The 18,356-nt window shown below is 41.4% G+C and overlaps 2 protein-coding genes and 1 long non-coding RNA gene across 3 annotated transcripts; 1 reads left to right on the forward strand and 2 right to left on the reverse strand.

Annotated features, from left to right (window-relative positions):
- Positions 1-4,285: 4,285 nt before the first annotated feature.
- On the forward strand, positions 4,286-6,511 carry wfikkn1 (WAP, follistatin/kazal, immunoglobulin, kunitz and netrin domain containing 1). The gene is made up of 2 exons (XM_024141178.2): positions 4,286-4,649; positions 4,867-6,511. Exons 1-2 carry the CDS (start codon positions 4,368-4,370, stop codon positions 6,412-6,414), a joined length of 1,830 nt encoding a protein of 609 aa, XP_023996946.1. The 5' UTR covers positions 4,286-4,367; the 3' UTR covers positions 6,415-6,511.
- A 343-nt stretch (positions 6,512-6,854) lies between these two features.
- Positions 6,855-9,261, reverse strand: mettl26 (methyltransferase like 26). The gene is made up of 6 exons (XM_024141179.2): positions 8,913-9,261; positions 8,498-8,660; positions 8,300-8,359; positions 7,845-7,912; positions 7,670-7,748; positions 6,855-7,437 (listed from the first exon to the last, which is right to left on the reverse strand). Exons 1-6 carry the CDS (start codon positions 9,104-9,106, stop codon positions 7,381-7,383), a joined length of 621 nt encoding a protein of 206 aa, XP_023996947.1. The 5' UTR covers positions 9,107-9,261; the 3' UTR covers positions 6,855-7,380.
- Positions 9,262-13,875: 4,614 nt separating this feature from the next.
- LOC112073938 (uncharacterized) lies at positions 13,876-14,684 on the reverse strand. Its single transcript, XR_011476738.1, has 3 exons — positions 14,524-14,684; positions 14,326-14,385; positions 13,876-13,942 (listed from the first exon to the last, which is right to left on the reverse strand). It is a non-coding gene; the product is annotated as an uncharacterized lncRNA (long non-coding RNA).
- Between the last annotated feature and the right edge of the window lie 3,672 nt (positions 14,685-18,356).

The following is an 18,356-nucleotide window of genomic DNA, read 5'->3' on the forward strand; positions in this document are numbered from 1 at the left end:
GTTCTATGAGATAATAGCAGTCAGTTACATGACCTTTATGTTCTTTTTTTATTACATAAATGCATCAAAATTCACAAAGTGACGTTAGCTGATGATTATCTCCTAGAACAAAACGTATAAGATCTCCTAAGCCTGTGTTTACCACAGACCTTATTCTCAGTGTTTATCTAAAAACGACAGTCATTTTCCCCAGTCCATCGAACCGTGGCGGAGTTAGTGCCTACAAAAAGACAACATTACTATTTCTCTCCATACAGCCTCTTGGACTTTAAACTGTGACGTCATCATCACCTTACTGTCAACACTACAACAGAGTATGAGGACTCTGAACAGATTCACTGGGTATATTTAAGTAAAGACTTATTGTACATACGTGGTAATCGGTCAGCTTGTTTTCCAGTGGATTTTTTGCACTGACCTCTTACGTGATTCGTCTTGAATGTTTTGGGAGTTGTGTTTGGATTGTGTTATTATGCCTGTCCGTTGACTTTGTCCCTCCTTCAATATCTTATAGCCTATGTCTGGGTCGTGTTCATTAGGACATGCAATGGAAAACATTTTGCAGCGGAAACCGAAAATTTGAGCGTTTCTTATTGAACAAGCTCAGGTTGTCCTTTCTTGTTTGTCTTTTTTATTTTCATTTGCTGCCCTGGTTTGATATGGCTCAGAAACACATTGAATGATTATTCTTTCCAAATCACACGGATTTGCCAACAAATAAAAGAAACTTAAAATATTGAAACTGCAGCTAACTTTTTTATTTTTACTCTCTGCAGTTTTCGTGTGTTGTGTTTTTAAGTGTTTCATTTTACCTTTATTTAACTAGGCAAGTCAGTTAAGAACAAATTGTTATTTTCAATGACGGCCTAGGAACAGTGGGTTAACTGCCTTGTTCAGGGGCAGAACGACACATTTTAACTTGTCAGCTCGGGGATTTGATCTTGCAACCTTTCGGTTACTAGTCCAACGCTCTAACCACTAGGCTACCTGCCGCCCATCYATCTGTTGGTCTTCTTCTGTGTGTTGCTCTGTCTGTTGACTTGGGTCCTTGTCCTGTTTGGTACCAGAATGTATAACACCAGTCTGGTCTGTGCTCATATGATTGATTAAAAGCAAATGGGGTCAAGCTGTTATAGCAAAGGGTCATTGTAGATTACACTGGTTTCATTTCAGAATAATGAGTGCAATATCAGACTGCTCTCCCTCACTGTTTGCATTTTAAAGGTATACTCAGCAATATGACGTAGATGCAGAAAGTAAACCGCATAGGGGGGGGAACTTCCAATACAACTAAGCGTGAGGCTCTACTTCTATGCTGTTATTGTCCCGTGGCTACCAGGCTGTGAACAGTGTGACGTGAACATAGATACTGTGTGAGAGTGAAGTCTTGCATCTTGATCATCTCCATGTCGACGTTGCTGCTCGTGGCAATGTCATTTAGCTGAGTCYACCTTTAATGCTGATCAGAGAGCCAATGGTGAAAACCTGTGTTGATCCAGGTCTGTTTACTCATTCATGGCCCTTTGCCCTGAGTGACCTGTGAGTAACCAATATGTGCCTGGCTTTTTACCGGTATCATGATTTATCTTGAAGTATCAGTAGGATTTTTGGGGAATGCCGCAAAGGGCTAAAATATCTTTCATCTGAATCACTTTGATAAGTGGTTATGTTAACTTGGACTGACTAAACTTCTGCGACTCAGTAAACTTAAATGTATCCACATAAAGCAAATTCCATACAGGCTTAATAAAAAAAGAGTATTTCACAATTTTATTTATACCCATTTGTTTATGATAATATCTGTTTTTTTGTTGGTGTCTATATTTTTGTAAAGGACAAACTTCTTAATGATTTTACACTGAGACATTCCCTATGCTCACTGCAAGAGAGATGAAAACCAATGCATGCCATTTCTCTGTTTCTACCCCTTTTATTAATAAAAGGTAAGGAAAATAATACTTATTCAGGGTATTATAAGCACTACCTGTATGTGGTATAAGCTGCTGAGTTGATTGTAAGGATGATGAACGGTTTTGCAAATAAATGTGGCTGCATAATTGCCATGGAAAGCAATGGTTTTCCCAAAATTAAACTGTTGTACTTTTTTATTCAAAATGTTTTATTACTGAATAACTGTATTGTATATTTTTGATTAGTTGATTAAGTTGTGCTCATGCATATTTAGTACTTACCCTACTCTTCCTGGGGACCAAACAGGAAACAAAACGCAACAAATAAATATCATAATACCATGTCACCTTACCATGTCACCTGTTTCTGCCTCACGCTTCAGAAAACAGGAGATGGTGCCTTGCGTCTCTCCTATGAGCCGTTCTGGCTCAATGGTCGTGCAAGGCCACTTACCCATGGCGGTTCTAGACCATTCAACTGGGGGGGCAAGCTGGGGCCAGTTGTACTGTTAGAGGGCCGTAAGACGTTATTGTGTCATATCGTTACTGCATTGCAGCGTCAGTCAGACTGTCACTGTCTATTGATCGTCGCTAGTACGAGATGCGAGTAATAAGCGTTGACTAGCATATAGCAGGCAAACCATGTTCATAATCATCATCGTTGCCACTGTCTAATAACGGATGTAAAAAAAGAACGATAGCAAAAATTATTTCATACTCCACATTTAGGGGGGCACAAGGTGGTCCAAAATTGTTGTCACAGGGCACTGGCCCCCTGCCCAGAACCGCTAGTGCACTTACCTACATAATACAGTGCAAATTACAATACAATATATTTAAAAAAAATTTCTTCACAGTCCCCGTTGTGCCGTAATGTGTTTTTTTATCTGGTTGTATTGCTAGCTTGAGTTTTGTGGTGATATTATTGGCTATTCAAAGCTTTGACAGTGTCGTGCGCGAGCGGTGGAATTTTTTGTTGTCTTTGTCCTCTCCGACCCCTGCTGTCGGTATCAACTCAAGTGAAGTAAAACGTGGGGGATCTGAATTGATTAGTCGCCCCGGGTTATTGGTCGCCAGCCCCTGGCTCGCGGACTCTCCGCAGCGGCTCTGAATGCCGGCGGTCAAAAATCACGCGAAGGTGAAGGGTCACGTTCAATGAAAGCGAGGGGAGTTTGCTTCTCATAGCCCTTTGAGCCGGTGGAGACCAAGATGAGTCACACACCATTGAAAATGTGTCGCTTTACGTCTTGCCACCTGACCGTGGCATCTCTGAGCTTGTGTGAATGATGGGTGTAAACTGACCGACGCGTCTAGACTTCGACTTGAACACAACCAAACGTAAACAACATGTTTCTATGCATGCACTATCAGTGTCAAGTTGCGCATATTTCTTGCCAGTTCTGCTGTGCGCGCCTCCTCAAAATGTTTGATTCTTTCTCATCAGATAAGCCTATCTAGTCTTATTAATCCCACATTTAAAAGTTGTCTATGTTCATGACATATTCAATATTTAATATCAACATTTTATATGTTCTAGATAAACTGGATCAAATTACACCATAGGCTAATCATTGCGTAAAAGTGGATTGCGTAAAAAACGTAATTAGACACTTATGTCAACGTATTTATCAGTGTGCATTTATTTGATTTAACATTTATTTAACCAGGTAGGCCAGTTGAGAACAAGTTCTCATTTGCAAATGCGACCTGGCCAAGATAAAGCCCGTGCATGGGTTCACTAGCAAACAAAAAGTACCTCCTGTTAGGGAACTTCTCAATCGTGGCCCATTTATATGAGCATTATGAGCAACATTCTAGAGTTTTAGTCTGGACGCATGAAACATTGATGGATTTCTCACCGGAATGTTGCCCCGTGCGTACTGTTGTTGGACAGCTTGACAACACCGCCCTATCAAGATTCCTTTGATGTCTTTACAATGTTTGTCCAGTTGCTTAGCGCATGGTGCTGCTTCATAAAAGTTTCAGACACTGGACAACCATGGGGGCGGTCAGAGGCGCTGCCCTTCCCTACCTCTAGTCACACAAACCGATATTGCGCCTATCTCTTTGTGTAGTGAGTTGACTCTGCACGCCTTGGAAGTCAGCGTAGATATAGCCGATTTTTTTGTTGCAGTTTTTGTTTTTTAGTCTAACGTTTGCGATTTTATCAAACCAGAGTGGTTCACAGATGTTATATTTGTCCTCTTATTCGAGGCAACTTGTTGAATCAATGTACAGCGCAGAGGGAGATCTTTTTTGTTGGACAATGGTTTATTCATCTGAAATTTGAGAACCGTTTCTCTTGCGTGGCGAGYGACAAATTGTCACTTGTACCCAGATTGGTTACGCACAAACTGGATGGCTGCATTTGAACAAAATGGACGTATTTTCCTGAGGGGCTGCACGGAARTTATGGAACTTGTTGATGGATGACTTTCAAGAAACGTTCCTTTTAAAATGAATATATCTTCTCTCAGCCGTCGAGGGGTTGGAGGTGGAAAGAACGTGGACACAAACCAGCCAAAAGCACTTATATACCCAAAAGGACTCTTATCAGGACGCGTTGGTTGGTCCTCTCTTGTGTTTTTGGTTTGCCTCTGCGTATTTCCACAACAGACGTGGAGTGCAAGTCTAGCTGGTTCCAAAGTGGAACATCCAGGAGTTTGTCCCAACAAGCTGAATGCTAACCTTTGGGTTGATGCACAAAGCACCTGCGAACGGGAATGTGAAGTTGACGAGGTGAGGCATTTATATGTATTCAATATTTAATTCCATAATCCATTGTCTGTCATTTGTTTATGACAAACTTAAACAATTGTAAGGAAATGTGTTATACTGTATGACTACACGTTCATTACATTTTCTATTTCTTTTATTAGGCCTACCACTTGGTGTTTGTTGTATTGAAATATACTATGTATTTTTGCCTCAGTAAATGCCTGTTGTTATTCCCCAGGACTGTGCTGGCTTTGAGAAATGCTGCACCAATGTGTGTGGACTCTTCAGCTGTGTGGCCGCCCGTTTCTCTGATGGCACCSCTGCTCAGCCGGATGGCCAGGGCGGAGGAGAGAAGGGCTCCGGGGGCCAGGGCTCAATCGCCACATGCCAGGGCTTCATCTGCAGCCAACAGGGGGCCACCTGCGACATCTGGGAGGGCCAGCCCATCTGCAAGTGCCAGGACCACTGCGAGAAGGATCCCAGCTTCACCTGTGCCTCCGACGGACTCACCTACTTCAACAAGTGTTACATGGACGCTGAGGCGTGTACACAAGGTGTGACACTAACTGTGGTGACCTGCCGGTTTCATTTATCCGGGCCTCAAGCAAGTCCACTCCCCCAGGACACAACAGCCAATCCAACGCTGACGTCCTTCCTGGAAGACCCCATTCCCCCAACGCTCTTCTCCAATCCCAGCCACCAGTCGGTCTACATAGGCGGCACGGTGAGCTTCCACTGCGATGTAATGGGTGTCCCRCGGCCCGTCGTGACCTGGGAGAAGCAGAGCGAGCGCCACGAGAGCCTGGTAATGCGGCCCGACCGGATGTACGGCAACGTGGTCATCACCAACATCGGCCAGCTAGTCGTCTACAACGCCCAGGTGTGGGACACARGCATCTACACTTGCGTCGCCCGAAATGCAGCCGGGGTCCTCCGCGCCGACTACCCTCTCTCTGTCATCCGTCGGACCGAGGACGACATCTTCTCAGAGGACCCCGAGATGGCGGGCATGCCCATGGGGCCCCCGTTTTCGCCCGCCGACTGCCTGGCGGAGGTGGACCGGCGGGAGTGTTCTGCCGAGCGCCACGTTGACTGGTACTACGACGCCGAGCAAGGTACCTGCCTGGCCTTCTCCAACGGGGGCTGTGATGACAGCCGCAACCGCTTCGAGACCTACGAGGAGTGCCAGGCATCCTGCCAGAGGGAGGGGATGGGGATCTGTTCCTTACCTGCGGTCCAGGGCCCCTGCAAGAGCTGGGAGGCCCATTGGGCCTGGAACTCCCTCTTGAAACAATGCCAGGCCTTTGCTTATGGCGGTTGCCATGGCAACGGCAATCGCTTCCGATCCAAGAAGGAGTGCGAGGCAAACTGCCCGCAGTCCAAACGACGAGCCTGCAAAACATGCCGGGTCAAAGGTAAAATAGTCTCGAGCCTGTGCCGGAGCGATTTCGCCATCGTCGGCCGATTGACGGAACTGATCGAGGACCTCGATTCTGGGATCGCCCGGTTCAGTCTAGAGAAGATCCTCCGCGACGAGAAGATGGGCTTGGCATTCTTTAACACCCGTCACCTGGAGGTGACCCTGGCTAAGATGGACTGGAGCTGCCCCTGCCCCAACATCACCATGGAGGAGGGCCCCMTATTGGTCATGGGGGATGTACAGGACGGCATGGCCGTGATACAACCCGACAGCTACGTCAGACCCATCTCCGATAAGAGGCTGAAGAGGATTCATGAAGTCTTGGAGAAGAGGACCTGTGAGATGCTGCAGAGGTTCCGGGACTAGGGGCTCTATTCGATTCGTATCTCGGAAGTTCAGAGGTTACAGTGTGATTTAAATTTAAAGGCAATTCTCCCGCATTAGAGGAGACTGCATTCACGGTAAACACTGCAAATGTCGGCTCAATAGGAAATGACCTTCACATTTCTATCACGCAATCTGTAACGCGAGACAGATAGAATAGAGCCCTAGGACTGATCACCTCAACTTGGGCTGTCATAGCAAGACTAATATACAATGGCATATCCCTACAATGACATTTTCTGAAATGGAATGCACCCTACAGGTTGTGAGAAACTCTCTGGTGGAGTTTGTGCCATGATGTACTGTATCAAATTACAGTGCATTTCTTTCTGACGCCATTTTCATTGCCCAGAAAAATCCAGCACGGACTTTTCAAACGATGCCAATGTTGTACATAACACAATCAAATCGAGGTGTGTAAATACCATTATTCAAATAGGTTTATTCAAATGTAATGTTTCATGTGTAAGATCATGTGTATTCACTGTAACGTGCCGTACTGTTTTCTAGTGATAATTCTATGCTGAAGTGGTGTAATGTTTCTCTTTGATTGAAATGCCATAACATCAATGCATACTTCTTAATAGTAAATTAATACTCCAAGTTGATTGAAAAAAAATGTAATGCTTTTTTCTACACTTTTCTGATGTGGGTGTCATGCAAAAGCACCTTCCTACAACAATCCTATTCATTTTAATCAATAAAAGCGAGGGCCATACATTTTGAAGTTACCAAACAAATCACCTATGCGGAAATGACTTTTGGAGATAGGAGTTGGAAGGTGAGGGAATTATTGGATTTGGCATTGATTCAAATAAGGTATCAGTTCAGGTTAATTTTCAACCAAGTGTTAAATATCCATTACTGGTCATGTTATACCCTGTACAGACAGGAGCGTGATGGTGCATTTGTGATGTTGGAATGGAACCCCAGAGCCGGCRGTAGACTTCACACCAGACTCTCCTTCCGGAACAGAAGGCACTTGTTGTTAGCTGGCATGTCAACCTAACGTTACGACAAGAGAAAGTGGTTATAAGCCGGCATCACAAAGTATTTCACACATTTTGAAGTAAGAAATGGGTAATGTATGTTTCAATGTTGCATCTTTTRCTATTAGAATACATTTGGTMTGACACAGTTCATTTAACATGTTTGTGTTACTTACGCAGATCATTGGGTTTCATTCACATCATTATRAAAATCCTAAATGACTGATATTTGGAGTATCGCTTCTTACCATTTTCTCCAGGAACAAGCCACTCCTCTCTGCCACAGACCTGAGCAGGGTGACGTCCCGTAGACCCCACTCGGGATTTCTATAAGACATCAACAGTTATASTTATTTGCTTCGATAATGTGTGGTCAAATAGCAGATCTATTCAGATTCCGGCATTATTGTAGTTCTCACTTACCTCGACCTTAGACTGAGGTCAAAGTCGATGTTGCTTTGTGGAGTGATCTGTCCATTTAACGCATAGGGCTAGAGAGACAATATTAGAAGACGTAAGACAAGTTCACGAGGGCAATTTTTCACAGTGAGTTCTAAATTGGACTCCCTAAAAACACGCCACTTCGATACAAGTGACTTTTAGTAGCAGTTTAGGAGAGCATTTTCCCTAATCCTTTCCCTAACCTTAACCTAATTCTCCTAACTTGCTACGTTAATTTTTGTAACCTGCTGCGTAAGTTCTCCTAACCYGCAACGAAAAGGTATATCAAAGTTGCATATTTTTAGGGAGTCCCAGTTCKAAATATGGGAAATACACAAATATTGCTTCCRACATCTTTTCTTCTACATGTTTATTTACTGCCAACATCAGGTTGAGGATATAGTCAACACTGTGCTTGTAACACCATTATAATATACCCCGTATGTCAGCAGTACTCCTTGTGGTTTCAGGATGGTTCCCGCTCCTTTGAACAAACCCTGTGAGTAAAAACATAACATCACATGATAATGAGTAGTATGCAATAAAAGTATCATGTATCATCAGTTAGTGGACCATTAACTGTGTATTTATAAGAGTATCTCTATAGACAATATGTAGGCCTAAACAGTATTCACCTCAGTGCAGGCCATAGGGGAGATATGGATCATGTTGATGTTGAGTACCAGGTCCAAGGACTCGGGCTGGATCCCACCCCAGTTTTCACAGGGTAGAGAGGCGTCGAGGTGGATGGCAGGCTTCACGTTCGGCAGGTTGTGATGCGCTCTGTATGCGTCTATACTGGTGGCGGGGACAAAATAGATCATTCTCATTGTAAGCATCAACAAAAAAATAAWAGCTGCTGATATAGGCCYAAAGAAAGAGTTAGGCCTACTATTATTATCAACATGAATTCATAGTAACCTATTTTGAATAACGGTCAGCTTTGGATTTTGGGAAAAACAACTCAGATCTGGACTYACTGAACCGTTATGCCTAACGTTACCAGATTATATATTCATTTGTAAGCTAATAAAAACTCTTTAAACTCACCTGGCTAAAGATTGTCGGTCAAATTCTGACGGCTGCCAGGTAATATTTCGTAAACCCTGTGCGAAGTGGGTGACATGTTGCCCCGTACCAGACGATATCTCCAGTGCATTCAACGGTTTCGCCGTATCCACACTCTCACGGAGCACCGCAAGGATGGGTTCCTTATTTCTCTCGGCGGCAGGTGCATTGAGCATTTTGGCAACTCCTGGATACACTCTCCGCGCTAAAAGATGCAATTGTTTCCACCACTCCAGTTGAACTAKTTGGCTGTGCCAGTTAGAGTCACAACAGAGCTCTGAACAATATCGCCTCCGGACTGTAACAATAATCGACTTCCGCGTTGTGTCACGTGATATATCACGTCACCAGGCCTGGTGTAATAACTGCAACGTTTTAAAAAGCTGCACAATGTGCACTTTTCCTGAGATTGCAGTTCCTTAGGATGGAGTAGCAGGGGGATTCTTCAACTACGGGCACTTCTATGTCCTCTTGGTACATTTTGTGGATTTTATTTAAATATATATATATATATATTGTTGTTCTTTATAAGTATTATATTAAATTGCAATCGCTCCAGATTTTTTAAACACCTCTGTCAAGTATTTTAGCTACTTTTCATATGCATTTTATACCTCAATTTCAATGTTTTGCCCTTGTCCATGACCCAGATTTTTGAGCTTCTACTATGTTTTTCTATTATAAAACATGAATAATTACACATTATACAAGGTTATCTACTCGAGAAAGAGTCAATTAAATGACATATATATCAATATTTATTGTGAGTATGCCCTTTATATTGTTTTTTACACAAACATGTCCACCACTGAGGGCAAATTCCTTGTTAATGTTTTTTCAAGAGAATGTTAATTTAATTTAGTTACCGTATTGTGACACTGAAGCACATGGCTGCAGCAGACAGTTGTTCGAGATGTGATGTCCAGAAGTTGAAGAAAAATCTAGGTAAATATTGTTTGTGTAGAGAATATTTTTTATTGTCAGTCATTTCCAAACAAGCTATAATTTATTTAATTCGTGGTAGAATTTAATGTTTTTTTTATATATTTGATGTATTTAGTGTAAACTATGTGCTAGCTGTAATACTAGCCAAAGCATGCTAAGCAGCCTGTCATTTTTCTCCAATAACTGTAGCTCATTTCCATCACAGTCATTTCCATCACAAACTTAACTGTGGTGGAAATGACTAAAGTCCATTATGTTATTAATTGTATTTTTGTTAAACTTTAGGCTTATTTAATAATGTTTTCAATTAGTTTAATCTAGACAATCCTCCAAGGTGTGCACAAGTTGAGAACTTAAGTAGTTAGCCATTAAAATAATATATATATATATTTTAATTGTTTTTAGAAGATGCCACATAAAACAGCACAGAGGTCACAGACATAGAAACAAAATAAAAAATGATCCTATACGATACCAGTAACATCTGCAAAAAGACAGGGAGAGATACTGGAAGAAAAAAGAGAAGGGAGAAGTGAAATCTCTCTGAGCTTACAAAGCGACAACAAAGTAAGAGAAAGCAATGGAAATGCAACCAATGAAATAGAAGACAGACTTTAAAGAGAACAGTTACTATGGAGACCTACCTATCAGGCAACACAACACCTTAGTCACCAAATGACTTGCAGCCAGAAAATGAGGCCAACATATCTGCCCTTGCCTTACCTGCCCCCGATACATGCCCCGATACCCCTTCCTCATTGTCTGCAACAGGAATGAGAAGTGAATACTTGCTGCAAGGAAAAAGGTTGGAAAAGTTTGCCCAAAAACATACAAAGATCTTTGCATGGCAAATGTCAAACTTGATAAGCTTTAAGGAAAGCTGAGAAATACCCAAAAAATGTACGATCAACTGATAAAGAAATGGAGAGACAAGATTCCCCAAAGACAAACAGCTAATGGCGGGAACTCCGAAGAACTTGAGAAGGATTTTATTGTTTCAAAATGCCATCATTGCAGAGTTTAAACCAAAGTATAAAAAAATGTGCAGTGCCAAGGACAAACAAGTGGCTTCAAAAATGCTCAGAGGCAACATCCTGAGAAAGTATGGCCTGGTCAAAGCCTCAAACAGAGAATTTTGATTTTCAGCAAAAGCAATGAGGGCAAATGAAAACAGGCCAACAAGTCTTTTGTAACTGCCAGTTAGACTTACAGGTTATGTCGTTGTTTTGTGTTTGAATTGTGTAACTGACAGTTAGACTGGCACGTTCTTCCTTGGGAATTGTGGCTATAACTTCCTTGCTGTTAGAGATAAACTTGTGCAACCGGAGTTTGCCGATGCTGCAAAGCTCTCTTGCTTCTTTCACCAGCTGGGCCGCTTCAGCTTCAGACGATACGCTCATCAACCCATCATCAACATAAAAGTTCCTTTCTATGAACTGGATATACCTCCCGCTGAAGCTTCCTCGTTCTTCGGCAGCAAGATGTTTGAGACCATAGTTTGCGCAACCAGGAGATGAAGCTGCGCCGAACAAATGGACCTTCATTCGATACACTGAGGGTTGAGACTCTAGATCTCCGTTCTCCCACCAAAGGAACCGTAGATAATCTTGGTCTTCTGCTTTCACATGAAACTGGTGGATTCATGAAACACATGAATCCAGTTACTGGAGGGAGCTATAGTCTTCAATACTCCAGGAAAAAAGCAGTGGAACAATTAGCACAGCCACAGAAGAGAAAACACTAGATTCTATGAATCTGATGACACAGCAGACAACAACAGGGGAAAACGACACACTAATGAGGGAACAAGAAAAAAAAGCAGATGCACTTCTTTTCAGACATTTAAGAGGGAATATTCAGAGATTAAAATGTCCTACTATGAATTCTGCAAAATATGTCCTTTTTGGGTTGTCATGCCAACAGTCCAGGATAGGGACACATGCCTCTGCAAAACCCACGCCAACCTCCAGTTCATGGCTGACAAACTACAGCATCACAAAGTGATCAGCTGCAGCAACATTGAGAACCTTATTGAGTCTTTGTGCTGTGAGAACCTTATTGAGTCTTTGTGAGTCTTTGTGCTGTGAGAACCTAGTTGAGTCTTTGTGCTGTGAGAACCTGAAGAAAGAGCACATGTACCCAGAGTGTTCCCTTTGTCAAGCCAAAGAGGTTAAAACATCTGACGTTGATGCTGTTGAGCAGACATGGTGGCTTGGTTGGGAAAACAAAGCTGAAGAGAGAGAAGAAGAACAACAATTAGGGAAACATGGAGAAGTTCACTGTACATTTGACAGTAAAAGAAAGGGAGTGTGGCACACTGCAGATTCTACTGGAGGACTTCTCCAAAGGATTGAAAGAGAAGTTGGGGAAACAGGTGTACAACATTCGACACCAATACTCCAAACTGAGAGAATTAAAAGAGAATCTGCGGGAAGAGGGGATCATCGTGCAGATTGACTTGGCAGAGAACTACCTGTGTAAATACACCAGTGAAATCCAGGCAGTTCACTTTGATGATTCTCACATTCAGGTGACCCTCCACACCTGTGTTGGATATTCCACAAATTATATAGTTTCCCTTTGCTCACTGAGCTTTTCTATGCGCATTGAACCCTCTGCTATCTAGGGCCATCTCATAAAAACACTAGCCTACTTCCTTGAGCTCTGCCCATAGGCTAGTTTTGGAATCTTACTTTTCTCTTATATTAAATAAATGTTTAACAATGGTTGTTGTTTGCAATAAAAATGTATTTCATGCGTTTTTTTGACATAGGTGTCATTTGTTTTAGATAGGGAAATCATATGGTTGTTATCAAAATCTCACAAAAAGGTTGGGTGGAAATATCTTATTTTTCATGATAAATAAATGCTTTTAGATGTCACAAAGGAAAGTTTATACATTCAGGCGTCGTGATGAATTATTAATATTAGGAAAACCTAAAAAAATCACTTAAAAAATCCAGCACGGACTTTTCAAACGATGCCAATGTTGTACATAACACAATCAAATCGAGGTGTGTAAATACCATTATCAAATAGGTTTATTCAAATGTAATGTTTCATGTGTAAGATCATGTGTATTCACTGTAACGTGCCGTACTGTTTTCTAGTGATAATTCTATGCTGAAGTGGTGTAATGTTTCTCTTTGATTGAAATGCCATAACATCAATGCATACTTCTTATAGTAAATTAATACTCCAAGTTGATTGAAAAAAAATGTAATGCTTTTTTCTACACTTTTCTGATGTGGGTGTCATGCAAAGACCTTCCTACAACAATCCTATTCATTTTAATCAATAAAAGCGAGGGCCATACATTTTGAAGTTACCAAACAAATCACCTATGCGGAAATGACTTTTGGAGATAGGAGTTGGAAGGTGAGGAATTATTGGATTTGGCATTGATTCAAATAAGGTATCAGTTCAGGTTAATTTCAACCAAGTGTATTAAATATCCATTACTGGTCATGTTATACCCTGTACAGACAGGAGCGTGATGGTGCATTTGTGATGTTGGAATGAACCCCAGAGCCGGCAGTAGACTTCACACCAGACTCTCCTTCCGGAACAGAAGGCACTTGTTGTTAGCTGGCATTCAACCTAACGTTACGACAAGAGAAAGTGGTTATAAGCCGGCATCCAAAAGTATTTCACACATTTTGAAGTAAGAAATGGGTAATGTATGTTTCAATGTTGCATCTTTTACTATAGAATACATTTGGTCGACACAGTTCATTTAACATGTTTGTGTACTTACGCAGATCATTGGGTTTCATTCACATCATTATGAAAATCCTAAATGACTGATATTTGGAGTATCGCTTCTTACCATTTTCTCCAGGAACAAGCCACTCCTCTCGCCACAGACCTGAGCAGGGTGACGTCCGTAGACCCCACTCGGGATTTCTATAAGACATCAACAGTTATAGTTATTTGCTTCGAAAATGTGTGGTCAAATAGCAGATCTATTCAGATTCCGGCATTATGTAGTCTCACTTACCTCGACCTTAGACTGAGTCAAAGTCGATGTTGCTTTGTGGAGTGATCTGTCCATTTAACGCATAGGGCTAGAGAGACAATATTAGAAGACGTAAGACAAGTTCACGAGGGCAATTTTTCACAGTGAGTTCTAAATTGGACTCCCAAAAACACGCCACTTCGATACAAGTGACTTTAGTAGCAGTTTAGGAGAGCATTTTCCTAATCCTTTCCCTAACCTTAACCTAATTCTCCTAACTTGCTACGTTAATTTTTGTAACCTGCTGCGTAAGTTCTCCTAACCCGCAACGAAAAGGTATATCAAAGTTGCATATTTTAGGGAGTCCCAGTTCTAAATATGGGAAATACACAAATATTGCTTCCAACATCTTTTCTTCTACATGTTTATTTACTGCCAACATCAGGTTGAGGATATAGTCAACACTGTGCTTGTAACACCATTATAATATACCCCGTATGTCAGCAGTACTCCTTGTGGTTTCAGGATGGTTCCCGCTCCTTTGAACAAACCCTGTGAGTAAAAACATAACATCACATGATAATGAGTAGTATGCAATAAAAGTATCATGTATCATCAGTTAGTGGACCATTAACTGTGTATTTATAAGAGTATCTCTATAGACAATATGTAGGCCTAAACAGTATTCACCTCAGTGCAGGCCATAGGGGAGATTGGATCATGTTGATGTTGAGTACCAGGTCCAAGGACTCGGGCTGGATCCCACCCCAGTTTTCACAGGGTAGAGAGGCGTCGAGGTGGATGGCAGGCTTCACGTTCGGCAGGTTGTGATGTCGCTCTGTATGCGTCTATACTGGGGCGGGGACAAAATAGATCATTCTCATTGTAAGCATCAACAAAAAAATAATAGCTGCTGATATAGGCCTAAAGAAAGAGTAGGCCTACTATTATTATCAACATGAATTCATAGTAACCTATTTTGAATAACGGTCAGCTTTGGATTTTGGGAAAAACAACTCAGATCTGGACTCACTGAACCGTTATGCCTAACGTTACCAGATTATATATTCATTTGTAAGCTAATAAAAACTCTTTAAACTCACCTGGCTAAAGATGTCGGTCCAATTCTGACGGCTGCCAGGAGTAATATTTCGAAACCCTTTGCGAAGTGGGTGACATGTTGCCCCGTACCAGACGATATCTCCAGTGCATTCAACGGTTTCGCCGTACCACACTCTCACGGAGCACCGCAAGGATGGGTTCCTTATTTCTCTCGGCGGCAGGTGCATTGAGCATTTTGGCAACTCCTGGATACACTCTCCGCGCTAAAAGATGCAATTGTTTCCACCACTCCAGTTGAAACTAGTTGGCTGTGCCAGTTAGAGTCACAACAGAGCCTGAACAATATCGCCTCCGGACTGTAACAATAATCGACTTCCGCGTTGTGTCACGTGATATATCACGTCACCAGGCCTGGTGTAATAACTGCAACGTTTTAAAAAGCTGCACAATGTGCACTTTTCCTGAGATTGCAGTTCCTTAGGATGGAGTAGCAGGGGGATTCTTCAACTACGGGCACTTCTATGTCCTCTTGGTACATTTTGTGGATTTTATTTAAATATATATATATATATATTGTTGTTCTTTATAAGTATTATATTAAATTGCAATCGCTCCAGATTTTTTAAACACCTCTGTCAAGTATTTTAGCTACTTTTCATATGCATTTTATACCTCAATTTCAATTTTTGCCCTTGTCCATGACCCAGATTTTTGAGCTTCTACTATGTTTTCTATTATAAAACATGAATAATTACACATTATACAAGGTTATCTACTCGAGAAAGAGTCAATTAAATGAAATATATATCAATATTTATTGTGGAGTTAGCCTTTATATTGTTTTTTACACAAACATGGCCACCACTGAGGCAAATTCCTCATTAATGTGTTTTTCAAGAGAATGTTAATTTAATTTAGTTACCGTATTGTGACACTGAAGCACATGGCTGCAGCAGACAGTTGTTCGAGATGTGATGTCCAGAAGTTGAAGAAAAATCTAGGTAAATATTGATTGTGTAGAGAATATTTTTTATTGTCAGTCATTTCCAAACAAGCTATAATTTATTAATTCGTGGTAGAATTTAATGTTTTTTTTATATATTGATGTATTTAGTGTAAACTATGTGCTAGCTGTAATACTAGCCAAAGCATGATAAGCACCTGTCATTTTTCTCCAATAACTGTAGAAGCTCATTTCGATCACAGTCATTTCCATCACAAACTTAACTGTGGTGGAAATTACTAAAGTCCATTATGTTATTAATTGTAATTTTTTTCAACTTTAGCTTATTTAATAATGTTTTAAATAGTTTAATCTAGACAATCCTCCAAGGTGCACAAGTTGAGAACTTAAGTAGTTAGCCATTAAAATAATATATATATATATATTAATTGTTTTTAGAAGATGCCACATAAAACAGCACAGAGGTCACAGACATAGAAAAAAAAAAAAAGATCCTATACGATACCAGTAACATCTGCAAAAAGACAGGGAGAGATACTGGAAGAAAAAGAGAAGGGAGAAGTGAAATCTCTCTGAGCTTACAAAGCAACAACAAAGATGTAAGAGAAAGCAATGAAATGCAACCAATGAAATAGAAGACAGACTTTAAAGAGAACAGTTACTATGGAGACCTACCTATCAGGCAACACAACACCTTAGTCACCAAATGACTTGCAGCCAGAAAATGAGGCCAACATATCTGCCCTTGCCTTACCTGCCCCCGATGCATGCCCTGATACCCCTTCCTCATTGTCTGCAACAGGAATGAGAAGTGAATACTTGCTGCAAGGAAAAAGGTTGGAAAAGTTTGCCCAAAAACATACAAAGATCTTTGCATGGCAAATGTCAAACTTGAAAGCTTTAAGGAAAGCTGAGAAATACCCAAAAATGTAACGATCAACTGATAAAAAAATGGAGAGACAAGATTCCCCAAAGACAAACAGCTAATGGCGGAACTCCGAAGAACTTGAGAAGGATTTTATTGTTTCAAAATGCCATCATTGCAGAGTTAAAACCAAAGTATAAAAAAATGTGCAGTGCCAAGGCAAACAAGGGCTTCAAAAATGCTCAGAGGCAACATCCTGAGAAAGTATGGCCTGGTCAAAGCCTCAAACAGAGAATTTTGATTTTCAGCAAAAGCAATGAGGGCAAATGAAAACAGGCCAACAAGTCTTTGTAACTGCCAGTTAGACTTACAGGTTATGTCGTTGTTTTGTGTTGAATTGTGTAACTGACAGTTAGACTGGCACGTTCTTCCTTGGAATTGTGGCTATAACTTCCTGCTGTTAGAGATAAACTTGTGCAACCGGAGTTTGCCGATGCTGCAAAGCTCTCTTGCTTCTTTCACCAGCTGGGCCGCTTCAGCTTCAGACGATACGCTCATCAACCCATCATCAACATAAAAGTTCCTTTCTATGAACTGGATATACCTCTCGCTGAAGCTTCCTCGTTCTTCGGCAGCAAGATGTTTGAGACCATAGTTTGCGCAACCAGGAGATGAAGCTGCGCCGAACAAATGGACCTTCATACGATACACTGAGGGTTGAGACTCTAGATCTCCGTTCTCCCACCAAAGGAACCGTAGATAATCTTGGTCTTCTGCTTTCACATGAAACTGGTGGATTCATGAAACACATGAATCCAGTTACTGGAGGGAGCTATAGTCTTCAATACTCCAGGAAAAAAGCAGTGGAACAATTAGCACAGCCACAGAAGAAAAATCACTAGATTCTATGAATCTGATGACAACAGCAGAGCAACAACAGGGGAAAACGACACACTAATGAGAACAAGAAAAAAAAGCAGATGCACTTCTTTTTCAGACATTTAAGAGGGAATATTCAGAGATTAAAATGTCCTACTATGAATTCTGCAAAATATGTCCTTTTTGGGTTGTCATGCCAACAGTCCAGGATAGGGACACATGGCTCTGCAAAACCCACGCCAACCTCCAGTTCATGGCTGACAAAACTACAGCATCACAAAGTGATCAGCTGCAGCAACATTGAGAACCTTATTGAGTCTTTGTGCTGTGAGAACCTTATTGAGTCTGTGAGTCTTTGTGCTGTGAGAACCTAGTTGAGTCTTGTGCTGTGAGAACCTGAAGAAAGAGCACATGTACCCAGATGTTCCCTTTGTCAAGCCAAAGAGGTTAAAACATCTGACGTTGATGCTGTTGAGCAGACATGGTGGCTTGTTGGGAAAACAAAGCTGAAGAGAGAGAAGAAGAACAACAATTAGGGAAACATGGAGAAGTCACTGTACATTTGACAGTAAAAGAAAGGGAGTGTGGCACACTGCAGATTCTACTGGAGGACTTTCCAAAGGATTGAAAGAGAAGTTGGGGAAACAGGTGTACAACATTCGACACCAATACTCTCAAACTGAGAGAATTAAAAGAGAATCTGCGGAAGAGGGGATATCGTGCAGATTGACTTGGCAGAGAACTACCTGTGTA

Source organism: Salvelinus sp. IW2-2015, unplaced genomic scaffold (genome assembly GCF_002910315.2).
Source record: "Salvelinus sp. IW2-2015 unplaced genomic scaffold, ASM291031v2 Un_scaffold2431, whole genome shotgun sequence".
In the NCBI taxonomy this organism is placed as follows: Eukaryota; Metazoa; Chordata; class Actinopteri; order Salmoniformes; family Salmonidae; genus Salvelinus; species Salvelinus sp. IW2-2015.